General features: G+C 40.0%; 1 protein-coding gene across 1 annotated transcript; it reads right to left on the bottom strand.

Annotated features, from left to right (window-relative positions):
• Positions 1-4574: 4574 nt before the first annotated feature.
• Positions 4575-12392, bottom strand: si:ch211-103f14.3 (zona pellucida-like domain-containing protein 1). Its single transcript, XM_049592433.1, has 10 exons — positions 12329-12392; positions 10490-10600; positions 9653-9873; positions 9363-9547; positions 8492-8564; positions 7073-7170; positions 6203-6283; positions 5954-6122; positions 5751-5862; positions 4575-4702 (listed from the first exon to the last, which is right to left on the bottom strand). The coding sequence occupies exons 1-10, from the start codon at positions 12390-12392 to the stop codon at positions 4575-4577; spliced, it is 1242 nt and encodes a 413-aa protein (XP_049448390.1).
• Positions 12393-16229: the final 3837 nt, after the last annotated feature.

Here is a 16229-nt window from a genome sequence, read left to right as displayed (position 1 = left end):
TTTTCAGATATGCTCCTAGCAGGCGTGCTCATCCACAACTCTGCTGAAAACAAACTTACATTTCTCAAGTGCACGACTATGAAATGCTTGTATTGTTATTCAAGGAAAAATAACATAATACAGTAATGTGATGCTCTCCTTTTCTTACCCTTTAATTACACCGTTGAGAGTGATGTGGTGAACTGGATTAGAATGTATCCACTGTTCTACTGTTCTTATCCTTTAATTACACAGTGAAATTAGTGATGCGGGTTGGATTATGAAGTTTCCACTCCTGTCCTGTACTTACTGTTTAATTACAAAGTAACGAGCTGTGAGCGTTCCCTCCGTTCTTACTCTATAATTACAAAGAAACAACACAGCATTTGGGCTGGAACATAAAATGTTTATATTCAAGAGCAGGGGCTCTTGCAAAGGTTCGCCACTTGTTGCTGACCTCTGCAAGAGCCTGGCCAAGGCATGTGCAAGCATGTGCAAGGGGCAACTCTGGGATTAAAAGGAAATAGCAGTTTAAAGGAAGTTGTGTGATGTCAGCAGTGAACGTTGGTCTTTGTGTCATTTTTGCACAGATATCTCTATTATGAATGTGTACCCCACTTGTTGCAGATAATATGAGAAGGTGAGAGGACTTTAAAGTGGTGAGATACAGAGTCTATTATTTTAAAAAAAAGTGTGTCGGCCTTTCTGTGGTGTCTATCAAACTCATAAATAAATCCAGTGAGCGTAGGTATAGGCTATGAGAAAATACATTTGAAAATTTCAAGTGGCTCTACCTATTTAACGTCAGCAGTTTTGGTCACATTGTTGCAGGGCAACCCAGTTTTAAAAAACATTTGTATGGTTGAATACAGAGTTTAAAATTGTTTAAAATGGATACCGTACTGTTGAGTAAAAACTGTTAAAATCACGTTAGCCTGCCAATTTGCAGCAAAGGTTAGCTGCTCGAATGATCAGTCTGGCTAACACCTTGGCCCTATTTCAGAGAGCAGGATTAGTGAAAACCCTGAGTATGTTAAGCCTGAGATGAGGGAAACTCACTTCATCTAAGCCTGAGACTGGTCGCCCACCGAGCGTGTAGCAGGAAGGAGAGACATGGTGTGCCCTTTTGTGCGCAAATTATTAGGGGCTGTTGTGTTAGGAGAAGGTGATTACGTTTTATCGTTCCCGCAGGAGTGTCTATATTAAGTATACTGTTTCACCTCACACTCTGTCATTTATCTAACAATCTTCTCCACCCAGATATATCAAATATTACAAATCATGGATCTGCATTATCATCAGAGCAAATTTTATACATTGCCCTTTGATTCTTTTACAACAGCAATTTTCTTAATAACACTGGAGATACTGAACACATCAACAGTGAGGCAAGGTGAACTGGAGGTCATTTCACAGCAATTCAACAAATCAGTAATTCAATTTACCTCAGCATAATATTGAAGAATGAAACAAGTATAAGCAAAATTTACTTACCAGTCTGTACAGTATTTTTGTGTTTGATTTTGAGTTGCTGCCAAATGTGTTTGGGCTCCATCAGATTACAGCTGAATAAGAGGATATGGCAAATTATATTAAAATATTTGAACATTGTTAATATATAAAAATGTTTCTATGTTTTCTGTATATTAGACACACATTAATGCATCACATTACCTCAACATGTTCGAAGACCACATTGAAATTGAAGTCATTGAAATCTCTAATTCAGTTGGGGTGAAATAAATGGCTCAGCTTTTAACTCTGCTTTCTGCCAAACTTGTCATTTGCACTCAATTGATGATGGCTTTTGCTGCTCACCGTGAACGTGCTTCCTTCAGGGTGAACATACTCAAGGTTAATTGAGTTAATTCTGATCAACTGTTCTGGAACTGAAAACTCAAGAATTTCCCAGCTCAGGCTTAGTCAACTCGGATATCAGGATTAGGCTCAGAGTTTGTTGAGCCTGCACTCTGTAATAGGGTCTTGAAGCTTGCAGTGTAGCACACAGTTAACCTGACTATTACCACAACTAACCATCTGTAGTGTAGAGCCTGGCTTCACTGTCTGTGTAGTGTTGTTAGTAGAAACCTTTTTAAAGCAAGAAAGATACCTTACCCACACCCACCAATCATATCACTGCACAGAGGGAAGAGTGTTTCTACTGCTAGACAAAGGTGTACAGAGACAAAAACATCAATATTTGTATGTATTCAACCAACGAAATGATCCATCACTGTATCTGCATTTGAATAGAAGGCCAAAGGTGGGCATTGTTTATACCTGAACTCATGTTAAATAATGATAAATATGTTAATGTTCGACTTCATGAATTAATTCAGAATTGTATTAAAGCCATAGTTGGTAATGTTGGAGAGCTAACAAGATTTGAAAGCGGCACCTCCTCTAAGCTCCAACCCCTGCTCCTTCTCCCATCAGTGCTCCGTCCAAAGCCACAAGCCCAGACATGCCTGAAAGCGCAGGCTGCAGTGAGCAGAGCAGAGGAGTAAAATAACAAATCCCCTCAAAGCAAACAAATAATTACCTGTCCAACAGATAGACAGCAACCTCTGCACACTTTTCAGGCCCTTCAGCTCCCTCAGTTGTCTCCACTGTTCAAAAGCTGGACTGCTGTTGTTGTCTGGTTTGTCCTCTCACTTTATCCAAAGCCTTTTTCGTCGCAGCCTTTTCTGCCTCTGACTTTCTCTTCTCAGCCTGTTTAGCGGGGCGAGCCATTACAAGTAACACTGGAAGTGGTACTTTTGGCTGCATTTTCTCTGCCACTGTACAGCAAACTCCTGCTAACTCAGTATTTCTACTCAGGAGTGCTGAATATTTCCGGCAACAGTGATGTGATGAGTGCGTGCAGGGAGGAGGGAGGGAGGGACAGAGGGGGGCTCAGGCAATACGAGACATGAAGGCATCTGATTGGTTCTTTCCATTCACACCGAATGGCAGGGATTGGTCAGAGTTTTTACAGGCCTGCAGCTGCCACAGACGTCTGATTTTTTTCATTGCTTTTTCTGAACACATTATGTATTGACTACTCTCAGGATGGAAGGACCATTTCACCCAGTATAACAAAAAGTGTTTCTGAACAGGATTACCAACTATGGCTTTAATTTCAAAGTAAGTCAGTACCACTAAAGCCCCATTTTTTCTGGTGCCTGGTCTGGTACATCTTTGTGCATGTGATACAAACAAAGTGGACACCAAATCAAGTCATTTCAACATTTCTCTACAGCACCACCAGTGGTCAAAAACTCCACAGAATACCTTTAAAGTGGACTGTCGCTGCAGTGTCCCCATTCCATACAGCAGAGGGGTGGTGGTATCTTTTCAGGAGGGCTTTCCCACCTCCTTTGCTTGACCAGCTATTTCTGACTCCTAGTTTTGACAATGTGATATTCAGTTTCAAAAAAGGAAACCAGTGTGGGAGTTTCTTTATTGTATGCAGTGTTTTTGTATTAGTGAGTCCTCACAAAGGTCAGGTGAAAGAACAGGTTGTAAAGAAAGTGACAGTGTCTGGTTTCAGTGATATGTGAACCTCCTTTGTGGTCTTAGGCCTGCTGTAAAACTAGAAACATCTTCTGTACATGTGTGCCTTAAATAACTGGGATTTAGGTCATGGACAAACAAAGATGAGGGGGAATAGATAAATGTCCTCAGTCAGAATCACTGTTCTGGTTTGCAACCTCATCAATGCATAAAAAGCTAAAACATCCAATATACACTTTTTGACAGTTGAAAGAGCTTAAGACATCATGATTAACTTTTATTCTTTGTTATATATACACCCATTTCCTGTCCTATTCTGCTAACATTGTAATTAACTTTAAACAATTATTCCAACAGAGAGAGAGAGAGAGAGAGAGAGAGAGAGAGAAACACAAAACATGATCAATATTAAAGGTTCTGTCATCAGATTGATTTAGAAAATGTCAGTCCAATTATGTAAAGTAATGATAATTACCCAGGCATATTTGAATGTAAAAATGAATTGGTATAATGCAAAAAACAAAACAAAAACAAAAACGAATACATAACAAAGACAATTAATTGATCAGTGGCTTAACCCTCAAAACTCATGTCAAACTTTGCTTGTAACATGTGACCTGAAAACACTCAATCAGCGTCACTGATTTGGTTTGGATTTTATAAAACTCAGTATAACGCAATATCAATTGCACTTTCTGCGTAGATTAGTACTCGTACATTTGTGTCTGCTAATAAAATGTCTCAAAATGCCCTAGATAATTTTGTTACCCTAACTACAAACTAGCTGTTTCCTTTTATGCTTTTCCAAGCCAAAGAGCAGCAGTGCATAACACTTAAGCTTTTCATCACATAATGCAGCATGTCTACTCCAATGAGTAAAGCATCTCTTTGTGCATATTGCATCCCAAATTACTAAACTTCCAGTCCAACTACAACCACAGGACCACTAAACCACACATTTACATGCTACATGAGAAAAAACACATTAAGAGTGTTTTTTAAATTGAGCTTAGTTTTACCCCACAAAGGTTGTTGCTGTACACCCGTTCATCCAACAGGTAAGCTTGTCCAGAGCGGTGCAGACAGGTGCCTGTTCTCCTTTAAAAGTGTGTGGTCCTTTTGTAGAGGACAACTGCTGCAGCTCCAATCACAATGACGGCCAGAGTGAGGATGCCCACAGCTATACCGAGACCCATTCTGGATTCCGAGTCACTGCTGGAATCAGCTGCTCACAACACAACCAATACAAACACGTTCATCATATCTTGACTCATATAGCATATAGCAGCATAGCAAATGTTGTCACTAAACGTTTCTGCAAACCACAGATACATTTGCACATCATTATAGAGCAAATATGTTGAACCTTTATTTTTCAACAACGCTATGGCTAAAGAGTGTTTAGGTTTAGGCACAAAAACCATTTGGTTACGGTTAGGAAAAGATCATGTTTTGGCTTAAAATACCCTATTTGTGGGCACAATCCTGGCAGGAAAGGCAGTTATGTCTTAGTAAAAAAAAAAAAAAAGCACATTTCATGCCACTATCTTGCAACAAAAACAGCAATGTCTCTGTAAAAACAATTGCTTTTAATGCATAAAAATCCTACTGACAAACAGCAATGAATCACTATGAAACACTCATATTTGGTGCCTAAAACGCTGCTAGGAGCAAAGCAATGACTCACTAAATCACAACCATTTTTTCTGTTGGTCTCAAATACTGTTCTGCAGCTTGACCAGCATCTCACCGACATGATGCACCTTTCGCCATCTCTTCCACCTCCCAATGACAAAGTCAGCTCATACACTATGTCACTCTAGAAACGTCAAAAATGATACATATGAAATGTGTAAATGTAACATATTTGTGGTTTGCAGAAACGCATATTGCCAACATTTTCTTCTGGTGACTGGGCTGGATATGGCCTCGGGGCAATCATTAGACAACCAATAGAGTCACTGATTAATACTGAATTTCACTGTTATAGAGTCAGATGGAATAAAGGAAACATTTATATGCCTTTTAGAATTGAAATGTTTCATTATTTGGTGAGCTATTAAGAAAAACATTAAATGGAATTCAACAGCATCCTACCTTGCTCTTTAGGTGTCAGTGCTGAAAGAACAAGATGAAAGAAGAAAATCAGTTAATTTTTTAATGGTCATTTCTGAGCAAAAAAACAAACAAAAAAACATTGCCTCTTGTGTTTTATACATTTTTTATTTTCTTTTTTATTTTGTTAATGCCTCGTGATCAGCATGCAGTTACTCAACAGCCATACTTACAATTCCCATTTCTGGTGACAATGGGAATGGCTGAGGATAGGGTGGTGGCCTCTGAAATACCAGTGGAAGAAACATCCCTTTTCCTCCTGTTGTTACATTGCTGCAGATGAAGGAAGAAGGAATGTGACTAAGCACAGAGCGATACTCGAAATGGGCTGAATGTCTATTTTCATTACAGATCCTTCACTGACCTTAAAGTCATTGCAGGTGCTGATCTCACAAAGCCTGGTGATACAGTGCAGGTAGTAGGTGGACACTGTCTCATTCTGCTGTTCGACAAACCTGAAGGCCGGGAAGGAGAAGCGGGCGTTGTGACTGTCCCCATTCTCTTTCATGGTGGTCATCTGATCCCTAGAGCACCTGTTTGATACCAAGAAGACAACAGTGTTGGCCTGATAAGGGCTTTGACAGCCTCTTCAGAATGAGATTTGAGGACTTACGAGACAAACAGGTTGAAGAAAGTGGAGTTGGTGGGATGAGGAGAGATGGAAGCATAGCATCTGTCCAGCAGCACGTGGTACCTGGTGGGGCAAAAACAGTGGGCTTCAGAGGTAGTGCTAAAATACTTCAGACATTTGATACCGTCCACTTAAAGTAATCTGTGTTCACTTGGTTTGTTTCCGGAGTGGGGACCTCTGTAGTCTGTCCCAGTGGTCGAGACTGTGGCTGTGAGCCTGCCATTGCTATTTGGGCTGGCACTGGCATCCCCCACCCCAAACAACAACCTCCAAGCTAACAACCTACATGCTGAAAATGACAAATTTTGACAAAGATTTGGACTTGTGCCTGCTTTGCTCTTTCGGCGAATTGTTGTAAAGATCTACAACGAATTAAGAAACTCTGTCTCGCAGGACTCACATGCCTGACGATCCATTTTCAGTTTATTTGTCACATCTATTTTCCCTGGCAGTGGCATGTGTCAGTGACACTGACTTTACTAATGCACCTGTCTGTTCCACAATAGACGAGCTCCCATGATATCGTCATATTAATGTTCTGCAAGAGCCACATACAGCTAGCAAAGTGAGTTTGTCTCATTTATCAGTTAACGATGAATCACACAGTCAACATATGGCTGTTTGTTTGTTTGTTTGTTTGTTTGTTTGTTTGTTTTAAGGGAGAACTAGCATTTTTAATGACAGTATTCGCCTCCACACAACCAAAACAAGCCACTGTTCTGCAACATCACCATTTTTGCATTCTGGTCTTAGCAACACCCAAGATAATTGTGATTAACAGAACGCTAAAAATGTAGTGAAATCTGAGATGTCTTGTACTCATCACCAGAGCCAGCAGATGGATGTTCTTACTGATCAGTCAGGTTGGCTGCTTGGACTTGGACATAGACATCTGTTCTCAGCTCTAAGCCCAGTGATGGTATGATCAGAGGATTGGTGTATTGGTCATCCTGTCAACAGAAATTTTGAAATGTTAAAGTTGGATAGCTGTAAACACTGGTTATGATCCACATTATACACACATTTGTTGAAGTGTCTGACATGTCTGAGTTTTGCAAATATTAATAAAGTTTTTACAATAAAATAGTTGCATAAATGCCACTTAATTTAATGTCTGTGACAAAACACACTCAATCGTGTGACAATGCAACAAGAAAAAGAGCTTACTAAATGTTGACATAACCAGTTACAATAATACCAGTATTATTGTATGTAGTACAATAGTACTTTTCCCACTGACATTAGCACGTGTTTGCAGGTTTTTGAATGCGGGAAAGCCCAATAATATTAAAAAACATAAAATATTCCAAATATGGTAATATTCTGAAATTGATATGGGTCGTGTAAACAGCATACTCCATTTAAATATTCTGATTTGGGGCTTTTCCAAATTTAGCATTTTGCATATCCGACATGAGACACGTGGGATATGCTTGTATTGTTCTAGTTTTTTAAGTGTTCTTTGGACATGTATACAGTGCATTTGGAATATCTGTTCCAACTGGATTTTTTACTGCAGTTTGTGACACAAGGCATCTCCTCTGTTTATGGTCAGCTCTGTACATTGTCATGGGTATGTTGTACACAAGCCAACTCTCAAACAGTTTGCAAGGCTGCAGGGTAGAGATAAATGCCCAAAAGAAAAGCCCACATTTCTGGTCGGAGGAGGAAACATACCTACTTTTAAACATTACAAAAGATTTAGACATCAGCAGGCTTATCACAACACCAAACTTTTCCTAGAGGGAAATGAAGGAAGGAAGGAATGAAAGAGGGAGGCTGTGTTCACATGGTTTAACAAGTCCACCACCAGTAGGAAACTTGGAAATTAGGAAAACGCTAAATTTTGATGCAAAGTTCTGTATCTGTTACTTATTCAGTCTCTCTCAAACTCTGTGCAGACTAAATTTTGAGTGATGTTCAAGTGCTGCTTGGTCAGAGACTGACTGTATTTTGCAGTGGCCTGTCATTCCATTGCACTGGCAATGAGGCTAAAATTAGCACATCCACTAGGGTGTTGTATTTCCATCACTGCTTATCAAAGCCAGTTGGAACTGGAGCCAGTAAATACCCATGACTACTGCAGAGTCATTTGCCCCTGGAGTGAATGCCGATTGTAACCTTTCCCATTAAATAAAAATGCCAGATGTTGGGGGGTTATAGTTGTTATTTTCCAGTGGGAAAGGGGCTTACATTACTTGAGCTGGAACCAACAACAGCAAAGCACGAGCAATGTGCACCTCATTATAAAACATCTCCATCTTAACTTACGCTGAAGAGTTCCATGCTTAAAGTGCTGATGAAGCTTCCATTGTTGTCCCTCACTGCAATGGAAGATGCTGACCTAAATGGGACAAGGGGTGGCATCAGAAACAGGGAGGAGTTGGCTGGATGATACATGTCTGACTGCATCCCATTTGTTACTACACACCAGGTGTTTATTTCCACCAGCAGAGGAATATAATGACAGTGAGCAGGACAGATGTATAGCATCAAAGGCAAGTACTGCATTTGGAGTCACATTTGTTCTCCTGACCGCAGTGACAAAGAAGAGGATAGTTTTTGAGGAATTTGCAACTTTTTCCTATATGCCTAAAGCCAAACACCTCTGTACAGTTTGCCTTGCTAATGTTTTATGTTGAACTGCTGTTTCAGCAGCTCCCCTCCAAAGTAGAGAATTACATCGTCTACAAAGCTGAGTTTTTAATTCCTTGCATTTTAAAATGATTGAAATATAATAAAAAAATTTTCTTAATAAACTCTCATAGAAAAAAGTATAAATCCTTACAAAAATGTAATTCATTTTGATATAATTTATTTTCTATGCCTATAGTAACATAAGCCTTCCTGGGACAACCAGGGATGAAGCCAAACACAATTAATATCACAATTTAACATTCATAGACTGACTGTTCTCAATGAAAAGAAAAGGCATCCAGAACTTCATTTGATTCATTTCAACCAGAAGAAATAGCACAATATTTTAAAATCTAAACTATCCCTTTATAAAGTACAGCTGCCAGAGAATACTTACCGTCAGAATGGTCACAGACACTGTCAATTTCCCCATAACAACATGTCCAGGTATGAACAGTAAATACCTAGAAAATAGTCATTGGAGAGATACAAGCAGAGATCTTACACGTCCACCTGGGTGTTGTTGATGAGATACTCCAGAGGGTAAGCACAGGAGTAATAATATTTGAGCTCAGCATTATAGGTGACTACCCCCGTGGTTGGATCATGGGAGCGCACCACGCCACTGATATTAACTGTCTGGATGTTGGAGAAGTCAGCAAAGATCCCTGTGCCAGCTGCACTGGTGGTCTGGAGGCAACATAGTCAAGCACAGAGAGAAAAAAGGAGGATGCTTTAAGAAAATTATGGATTCTCCCCCATTTCAGTCCTCCTCCTCCTCCAACCTCTACTAACCAGGAAAGTGCTGCCGCAGGCATTGGTCATGTTGAGGGGGAAGGTGAACCTGACAACAGGTGGGCTGGCAGATTCATCCAAGGTTCCTTTACACTCCGGCTTGTCGAACATGTGGTTGAGGATGAGCAAAGACTCATTGTAGCCAGTGTAGATGACAGGGCAGATTTGGATAGCCAAGCTCATCGAGGAAGTGCCACATTCAACGGAGATGTCAGTGGGTTCTATAAGACAGGGAAAGGTGCATCAGCAAGCTTTGTCTGCAATTGCCACTTGGAATACTTTCATGTCTAAAACACCAAATCCTGGGAGCAAGATTCAAATTCTGGATTCAATATTCCTGCTTCGCTGTCCACAATTGTGTGGCAGAGTTGCATTGTTTTAGAGCAGTGGCTCTCAACCAGGGCTCCTTGAGGGAGTTCCAGGGTGTACCCAGAAAAATGAGAAATCATTTATTTTCACTGTATTATTGACTATAGAAGTGAGCCCAATGTGAGTAAGATTCATAACAGTGACTACTCTGATCACAGGTTTCCTTTTCTCCATGGTTATCTTCTCAACTGTGTTCGACAACTATAGAATTCTAGTATTGATCATATCCAGTTTTTTTTTTACATGGAAGTCCCTGAAGTGAAATTTTACCAAATATGGGTCCATGACCTTGTGTGTATCAATTTAGTAGTAACTGATACAAAAAAGGTTGAGAACCACTGCTGTAGAGGTCCTGTGGTCAAAATGAAATAATAAGCTTGACAGACACCATGGTTGAGAACATAAATGCCTTTTCGGAATAGACGAAAGATAAACACATCAGAAAAAGGTGAAGCAGGCATACTGTACCTGGACGTCGAAGGTCACTTAGACACGTTAACTGACTGCTTCTGGCCACCATGGATGCCAAGAAAAGAAAGCTAAGAAGCTTCATTTTTGCCTGTCTTGGTATGGACAGATCTGTAATAGCAAAAGATGTTGATGGATCAAAAGAATGGTGATTTTGATGTAGTTGTTGTTACCTTACTTGGCACCCACCTTAACTGTCCGACTGCTGTCGTCCTCTTTCTCTGCTTGTCTCCTCCTTTGAACAATGTATAGAATTATAGGAGATTCTTATATAGCTAGGACACTTTCTCATGATTGGACAGAAACAAGGTCAATGTAGTTTGGTGTGTCCACCTTAACTTCAGTGTTTGGGAACAATTCTTTTGTATAGGGAGTTCCATGGACCATACCTTAAGGGTGATAAGTGAAACCCTACACAGCAAGTCTTTATGACACACCAGAAACAATAGCCTTGCCCCTTTTCTTTAAAATATAGAATCCCTTAGAATACTAACATGAGACTTGATGAAGTAAGTGTGATATCCCTGGGGACCATACACAATACTTTGATGCCCTTTTTAGGTTAAAGTCTATGGTTTAACAGTAACAACAAGTATCCTTTAGGAGACCCAAAGATGATCCTGTGGGATCGTTTCCAGAGGTCACGGTTGGTACTGCACTTTAGTGCTGTGTTTACATTGGTTGGAGGAATCTTTATGGAAGTCTACACAGTGGGTCACTAGTATCCAAGTGAGAATAACACAATAATGAATTAACCATACGAAACACAGACTGCAGCAGCTTGGGCCTTTCATTCTAATTTAATTTATTCTAAATTAGTTAGGAATAGTCAAGAGTGTGTATTTGGGTTTTTCTAATTATTTTAATGAAAACTGATGTTGGAATGACTGTTGCTGAATGTCACTATTGTTACACAACTGCTACAGCTTTTTGTTTCCTGTCAGTGACAGCAGCACACCTGAGAGGCCAAATGTGAAGGCTTGAGCTCTGTTTGTGTTGTCAGGCTAGAAGATGTCCTCCATTGTTTGCTTTTCCAACCAGGCACACTATGTAAGCAGGGCCTTTTAACAAGGGGCACTGCTCTGAATGACGTGGTCCATGTACCTATGGAAACTAATGAATTCAGAAGCTGTTAATTCCTATGTCCTGACATAAAGCAGGGGTGATTTTCCAAATCGAAATCTCACATATTCCTCACATATAAATCAATCTCTCCCTCCAGTTTTGCCTTCTTATCATAGAAAAGACAATAATCTGTAGTGTGGGGGTGCGTCGGCTGCCACTTTACTTAGAAAAGCACAAGCTCAGTGACGCAAGTGTGCAGAAAGCTGAAATACGAGGCTTGTCTAGGTGCTTACAAAGCACACATATCTGGCAGCGGATTCAGTCAGCTAAGCCAGACAGGAGGGACAATCATGCTGTATTTCTGGATCTTGCATTCAGCTCTGCATAATCTGTAGCTGGAGCATCTAAAATCCTTTTAGAGCATATTTCTAAGATCAGATGTGTTTTACAATAATAGACTTTACTGCAGCCTGCCAACATCTTTAAGACAGGATTTATGGCAGGATTCATAATTTCACCTGTGTGATAATGGGGACTGCATGTCCACAATGTAACACGTGGATAATGATTTATTGCATTTGCTGCGTTAAGACAGCCCAGTGAATGCCTGTTATAGTCTTTTGGTCTGAGATGACTAGTTCTTGGATAAAATGGATAAAAAGTATGAAGGTGTGTGAATGTTATCATGAATATTGATAACTAGAAACCATTTTGTGATGGCATCACTCCAGCTGTGATACAGCAACAAGCAACCCACAACTGCCCCTTCCCTACTTCCTACCCCACTGCCTCTGGCCCCTATGCTCGGACCACACCCATCTTCGAACTTGGCCTTCATTTTGATCTCAACTGCACACCTGTGAAGTTTGACTGTATCTTGCACAGTTGCAATGTTATCGTGTTGACAAAAATCTATCCACAGACAGACATATTAACCAACTCATTCTCACTCAAACCTTGTCACATTTCGTCATTTGGTCATGGACTTTTCATATCAACATATGACATGCAAAGTAGCCTGGGTGTGTCTGTTGTTGATGTTCTGGAACGCCATGTCAACTTCAGCCTGTTACATGCATTATGTCTTTTCAATATACACTTCCATTTTCCCAGGAAATGTACAGTTTGCATGCAGTCCCTTGAAAAGGAAATGTACTGTATTGGTACAACATTGCAAATTGATGTTTCTTTCCTTCAACAACACACGCATGTGGTTAGGTTTAGAAAAAATAGCAGGGTTTGGCTTTACAATCATATGGGAAATATGGGACCAGCCTCCCAGGTGAAAGTTGGTGATTGTAGGACCCATCCACCACCCCTCATACCTGCCCTACTTGATGTCCAGCTGTCTTTCCCCTGATGCTGTCAGGTGCCGGTATACACTGACAGCGCCTGGCCGTGTATGGTGCTGACATAAAAGGATATTCCAAATTTCTCTGTGTGTTGTGCCCTGAAATGAAAAACACAGACATCCCTGCGACCAAAAGAAATGTCATAAAGATGAACATTGTTGAGTCCTAAAATAACACACCATCAGAGCTGATGTCAAATCTATATGTTCCTTTCCTCTCAACCTACATCAACTTCCATGAGTGGCCAGGTAAGCACCAGCCAACCAACAACATCACTGCAGTGTCAAGTAAACTAGGTAGGCAGGTAGGTAGATAGATAGATAGATAGATAGATAGATTAGTTGGAAGCAGATCCAATGCTCTGTAGAGAATGACCAATAATTTATTTGTCTCCAATGTCACATCATCACTGCAGATGTCTTTTATCTTCACTGGAGTGTACAGACCACCCTCTGCAAAATCTGTCTTCTTTGACAAATTATATACTATGCTTAAGGAACACAACAGGTAGGGAAGTAATTACTAATGGTGATTTTAATAACAACTTAGATAAACGCAGACACAGAAACAAATCACAAACATATCTAATCTCACACAGTCAGTTAAGAGACCCAAAGGGACAACTTCCTAATCTAAATCTCAAATTGATCTGGTGTTAAGCAACAAACCTGAGAGAATAACTAAATCTTTTAACATGGTTATAGATCAGAATGATCATAACATAATACACAAAGCCCTGTCCATTCAGATTCCCTAAGAGTGTATGTAACCTTGGAAATGCAATTAAATCCATCAACTGAAATAAACTATTGCCTGTTGCAAATGTGGATGCTGACACGTGTTTCTAGCCACCATTCAAAACAAAACAATATATCTAAAGAAAAGCAAATTAAAGCTGACAGTAAATATCCTTCTCACAGAATAAACAGAGACTAATGAGATAGACCTGCAAACATTTCTTAAGACTTTGTTACTAACTGACACTTCTCTAAGATATAGGGTAACAAAGGACATCTGAGTAGCTAAAGCTAATGTCTTTGATTGTCTGATAGGTGAGGCTTATATCTAATATTCGTAAAATAATATAAAAGGAACATATTAAACTCAAGTAAAAGGAACTTAATTCAATCCACAACTCATTCTATCAAAACCCTTAAGCCATGCCCCCACATATCCTGCTTGTACATACACAGTGGTGTGTTGCCACCATATTCCCAATAAATGTCAGACACATGAATGCTGTTTAAATAAAGGACAATGTGAGAAGACACCCTGAGCGATCTGACCCCTAATTTTTCTTGGTGAACATAATGGCTGGGTGTAGCTCTCTGATTGATGACATGACATTTGTGACCTTTCCAGCAGATTAACCAAAACAATACAGAGTGTCCTGCTTCACTGTGGCCCTGTCTACTCTGAGGACTTCTGCCACTGTGTGTTGTATGGGTAATATTATTGCATGTTTTCTTCGTCATTTTTTTTAACCTACATATGATAAAATATAAACTGTGAAATCTACAAATAACAAAACAACTGAATAATTATAGCATTGTTGCCTCTTGTGTTTTAAATACCATGTCATCGACCAAAGAGAATGAACCTATTCAGTGAAGTGTTGGTCGTGCTTGTCTGGAATAAATCTGTATACTGTCAACTCTCTATGGCACATAGTAACAGATCTCCACTGTAAACGTAAAAGAAGTGAGATACTTTGATATCTAACAGCTGTTTAGAAGGAAAATGAAAAGAGATATCATTTTGGCTGAATTCCTTCATAATTTTTGAACAAAAATATAAATGCACTTTTTTTGCTCCTATTTTTCCTTTTATTGTGATGAAATAAATGTTCTAAGACTTGTTCTAAACACACATCAAGCTGGTTTCTCTCAAATGTTGTGCATAAATTGTTAAAGTCTGTTTTAGTGAGCACCACTGCCAAGATAATCCAACCACCTGACCCCTGTGGCATATCAAGATTTTGATTAAACAGCATCATTATTACAAGAGTGTGCCTTGGGCCAGACCTGTTTTGGCCTATTTGGCACTTAAATTCATTACTGCTGCACTCCATAGCGGGTGAACTGAAGTGTCTGCTGCACCCAGTGTTATTCGGTCCACCTCAGCGCCTGTGGTTTGAAGTCTGCCATAAAACAACAGTTTTGGATCATCAGGCCAGGTTGAACCAGCAGATGGTGGAGCAGTTTCTAGAATAGGATTGCTGTTGATGAGGAGTTAAGGAAAACTTCTGCATGTCTAGTGCACCACTCTTATCTTTGAGTGAGGGGGATCAACGATGATGAGATCTCCAGAAGGTGTTTTGAAAAAAGGTTACATTTGCCTGTACAATTTAAAACCATTGCGATGAGGTGAGACTGTGGAAGACAGCTAGTGCCTGGGGGTGTTTGGAGTTGTTTTTGTTTTTCGTTGTGGACAGAGATATTTTGTAAATCAAAGGTTGTGTGGACAGATTTTTATTCTTTTTATTTTAACAGAGGGGGCAAGTATCCATTTTCAAAACTATCTGCGTATATACATGCAGCAAGGGCCAAAAAGGCAACTCTAAAATTCTGAATTTTATTTTGAAAAAAGACACTTATTGGGATATCACATGACTAAAGCTACAGGAATACATTTTCTGGTCATAGATACCTCAAAGAATCAGTATCTGGTGTGACACCATTTGCCTCATGCAGTGTGACATATCTACTTTATACAGTTGATCAAGTTGTTGATTGTGGCCCATGGAATGTTGGCTTACTTCTCTTCAATGGCTGTGTGAAGTTGCTAGATATTGGCAGGAATTGTAACACACTGTCGTACGCACCGATCCAGAGCATCCCAAACGTCAGTGGGTGACATGGCTGGTGAGTATGCAGGCCGTGCAAGAACTGGGATGTTTTCAGTTTCCAGAAATTTTGCTTGCAACATGGGGCTGTGGATTATCATGCTTCATCTCGAGGTCATGGCTGTGGATAACTGGCAAGACAATGGGTCTCAGGATATCTTTACAGTATCTCTGTGCATTCAAACTGCCATCAATAAAATGCATCTGTGTTCACTGTCTGTAGCTTATGCCAGCCCATACCATAACCCCACAGCCACCACGGGGCACTCTGTTCACAGCATTGGCATTAGTAACACACTGGCGCGCACAATGCAACACATGCTTGTCAACCATCTGCCTGGTATAGTGAAACAGTATTTGCTCACACAAGTTGGTTACCATGCCAAACTGCAGTCAGTTCAAGACCCTAATGAGCACAACACACACAGGTGAGCATTCCTGAGTGTTTCTGACACCTTGTGCAGAAATTCTTTGGTTG

The sequence above is a fragment of the Epinephelus fuscoguttatus genome, linkage group LG12, assembly GCF_011397635.1.
Source record: "Epinephelus fuscoguttatus linkage group LG12, E.fuscoguttatus.final_Chr_v1".
Classification (NCBI taxonomy): domain Eukaryota; kingdom Metazoa; phylum Chordata; class Actinopteri; order Perciformes; family Serranidae; genus Epinephelus; species Epinephelus fuscoguttatus.
The sequence above is the reverse complement of the archived record's forward strand: the minus strand, read 5'-3'. Positions and strand labels throughout refer to the sequence as shown.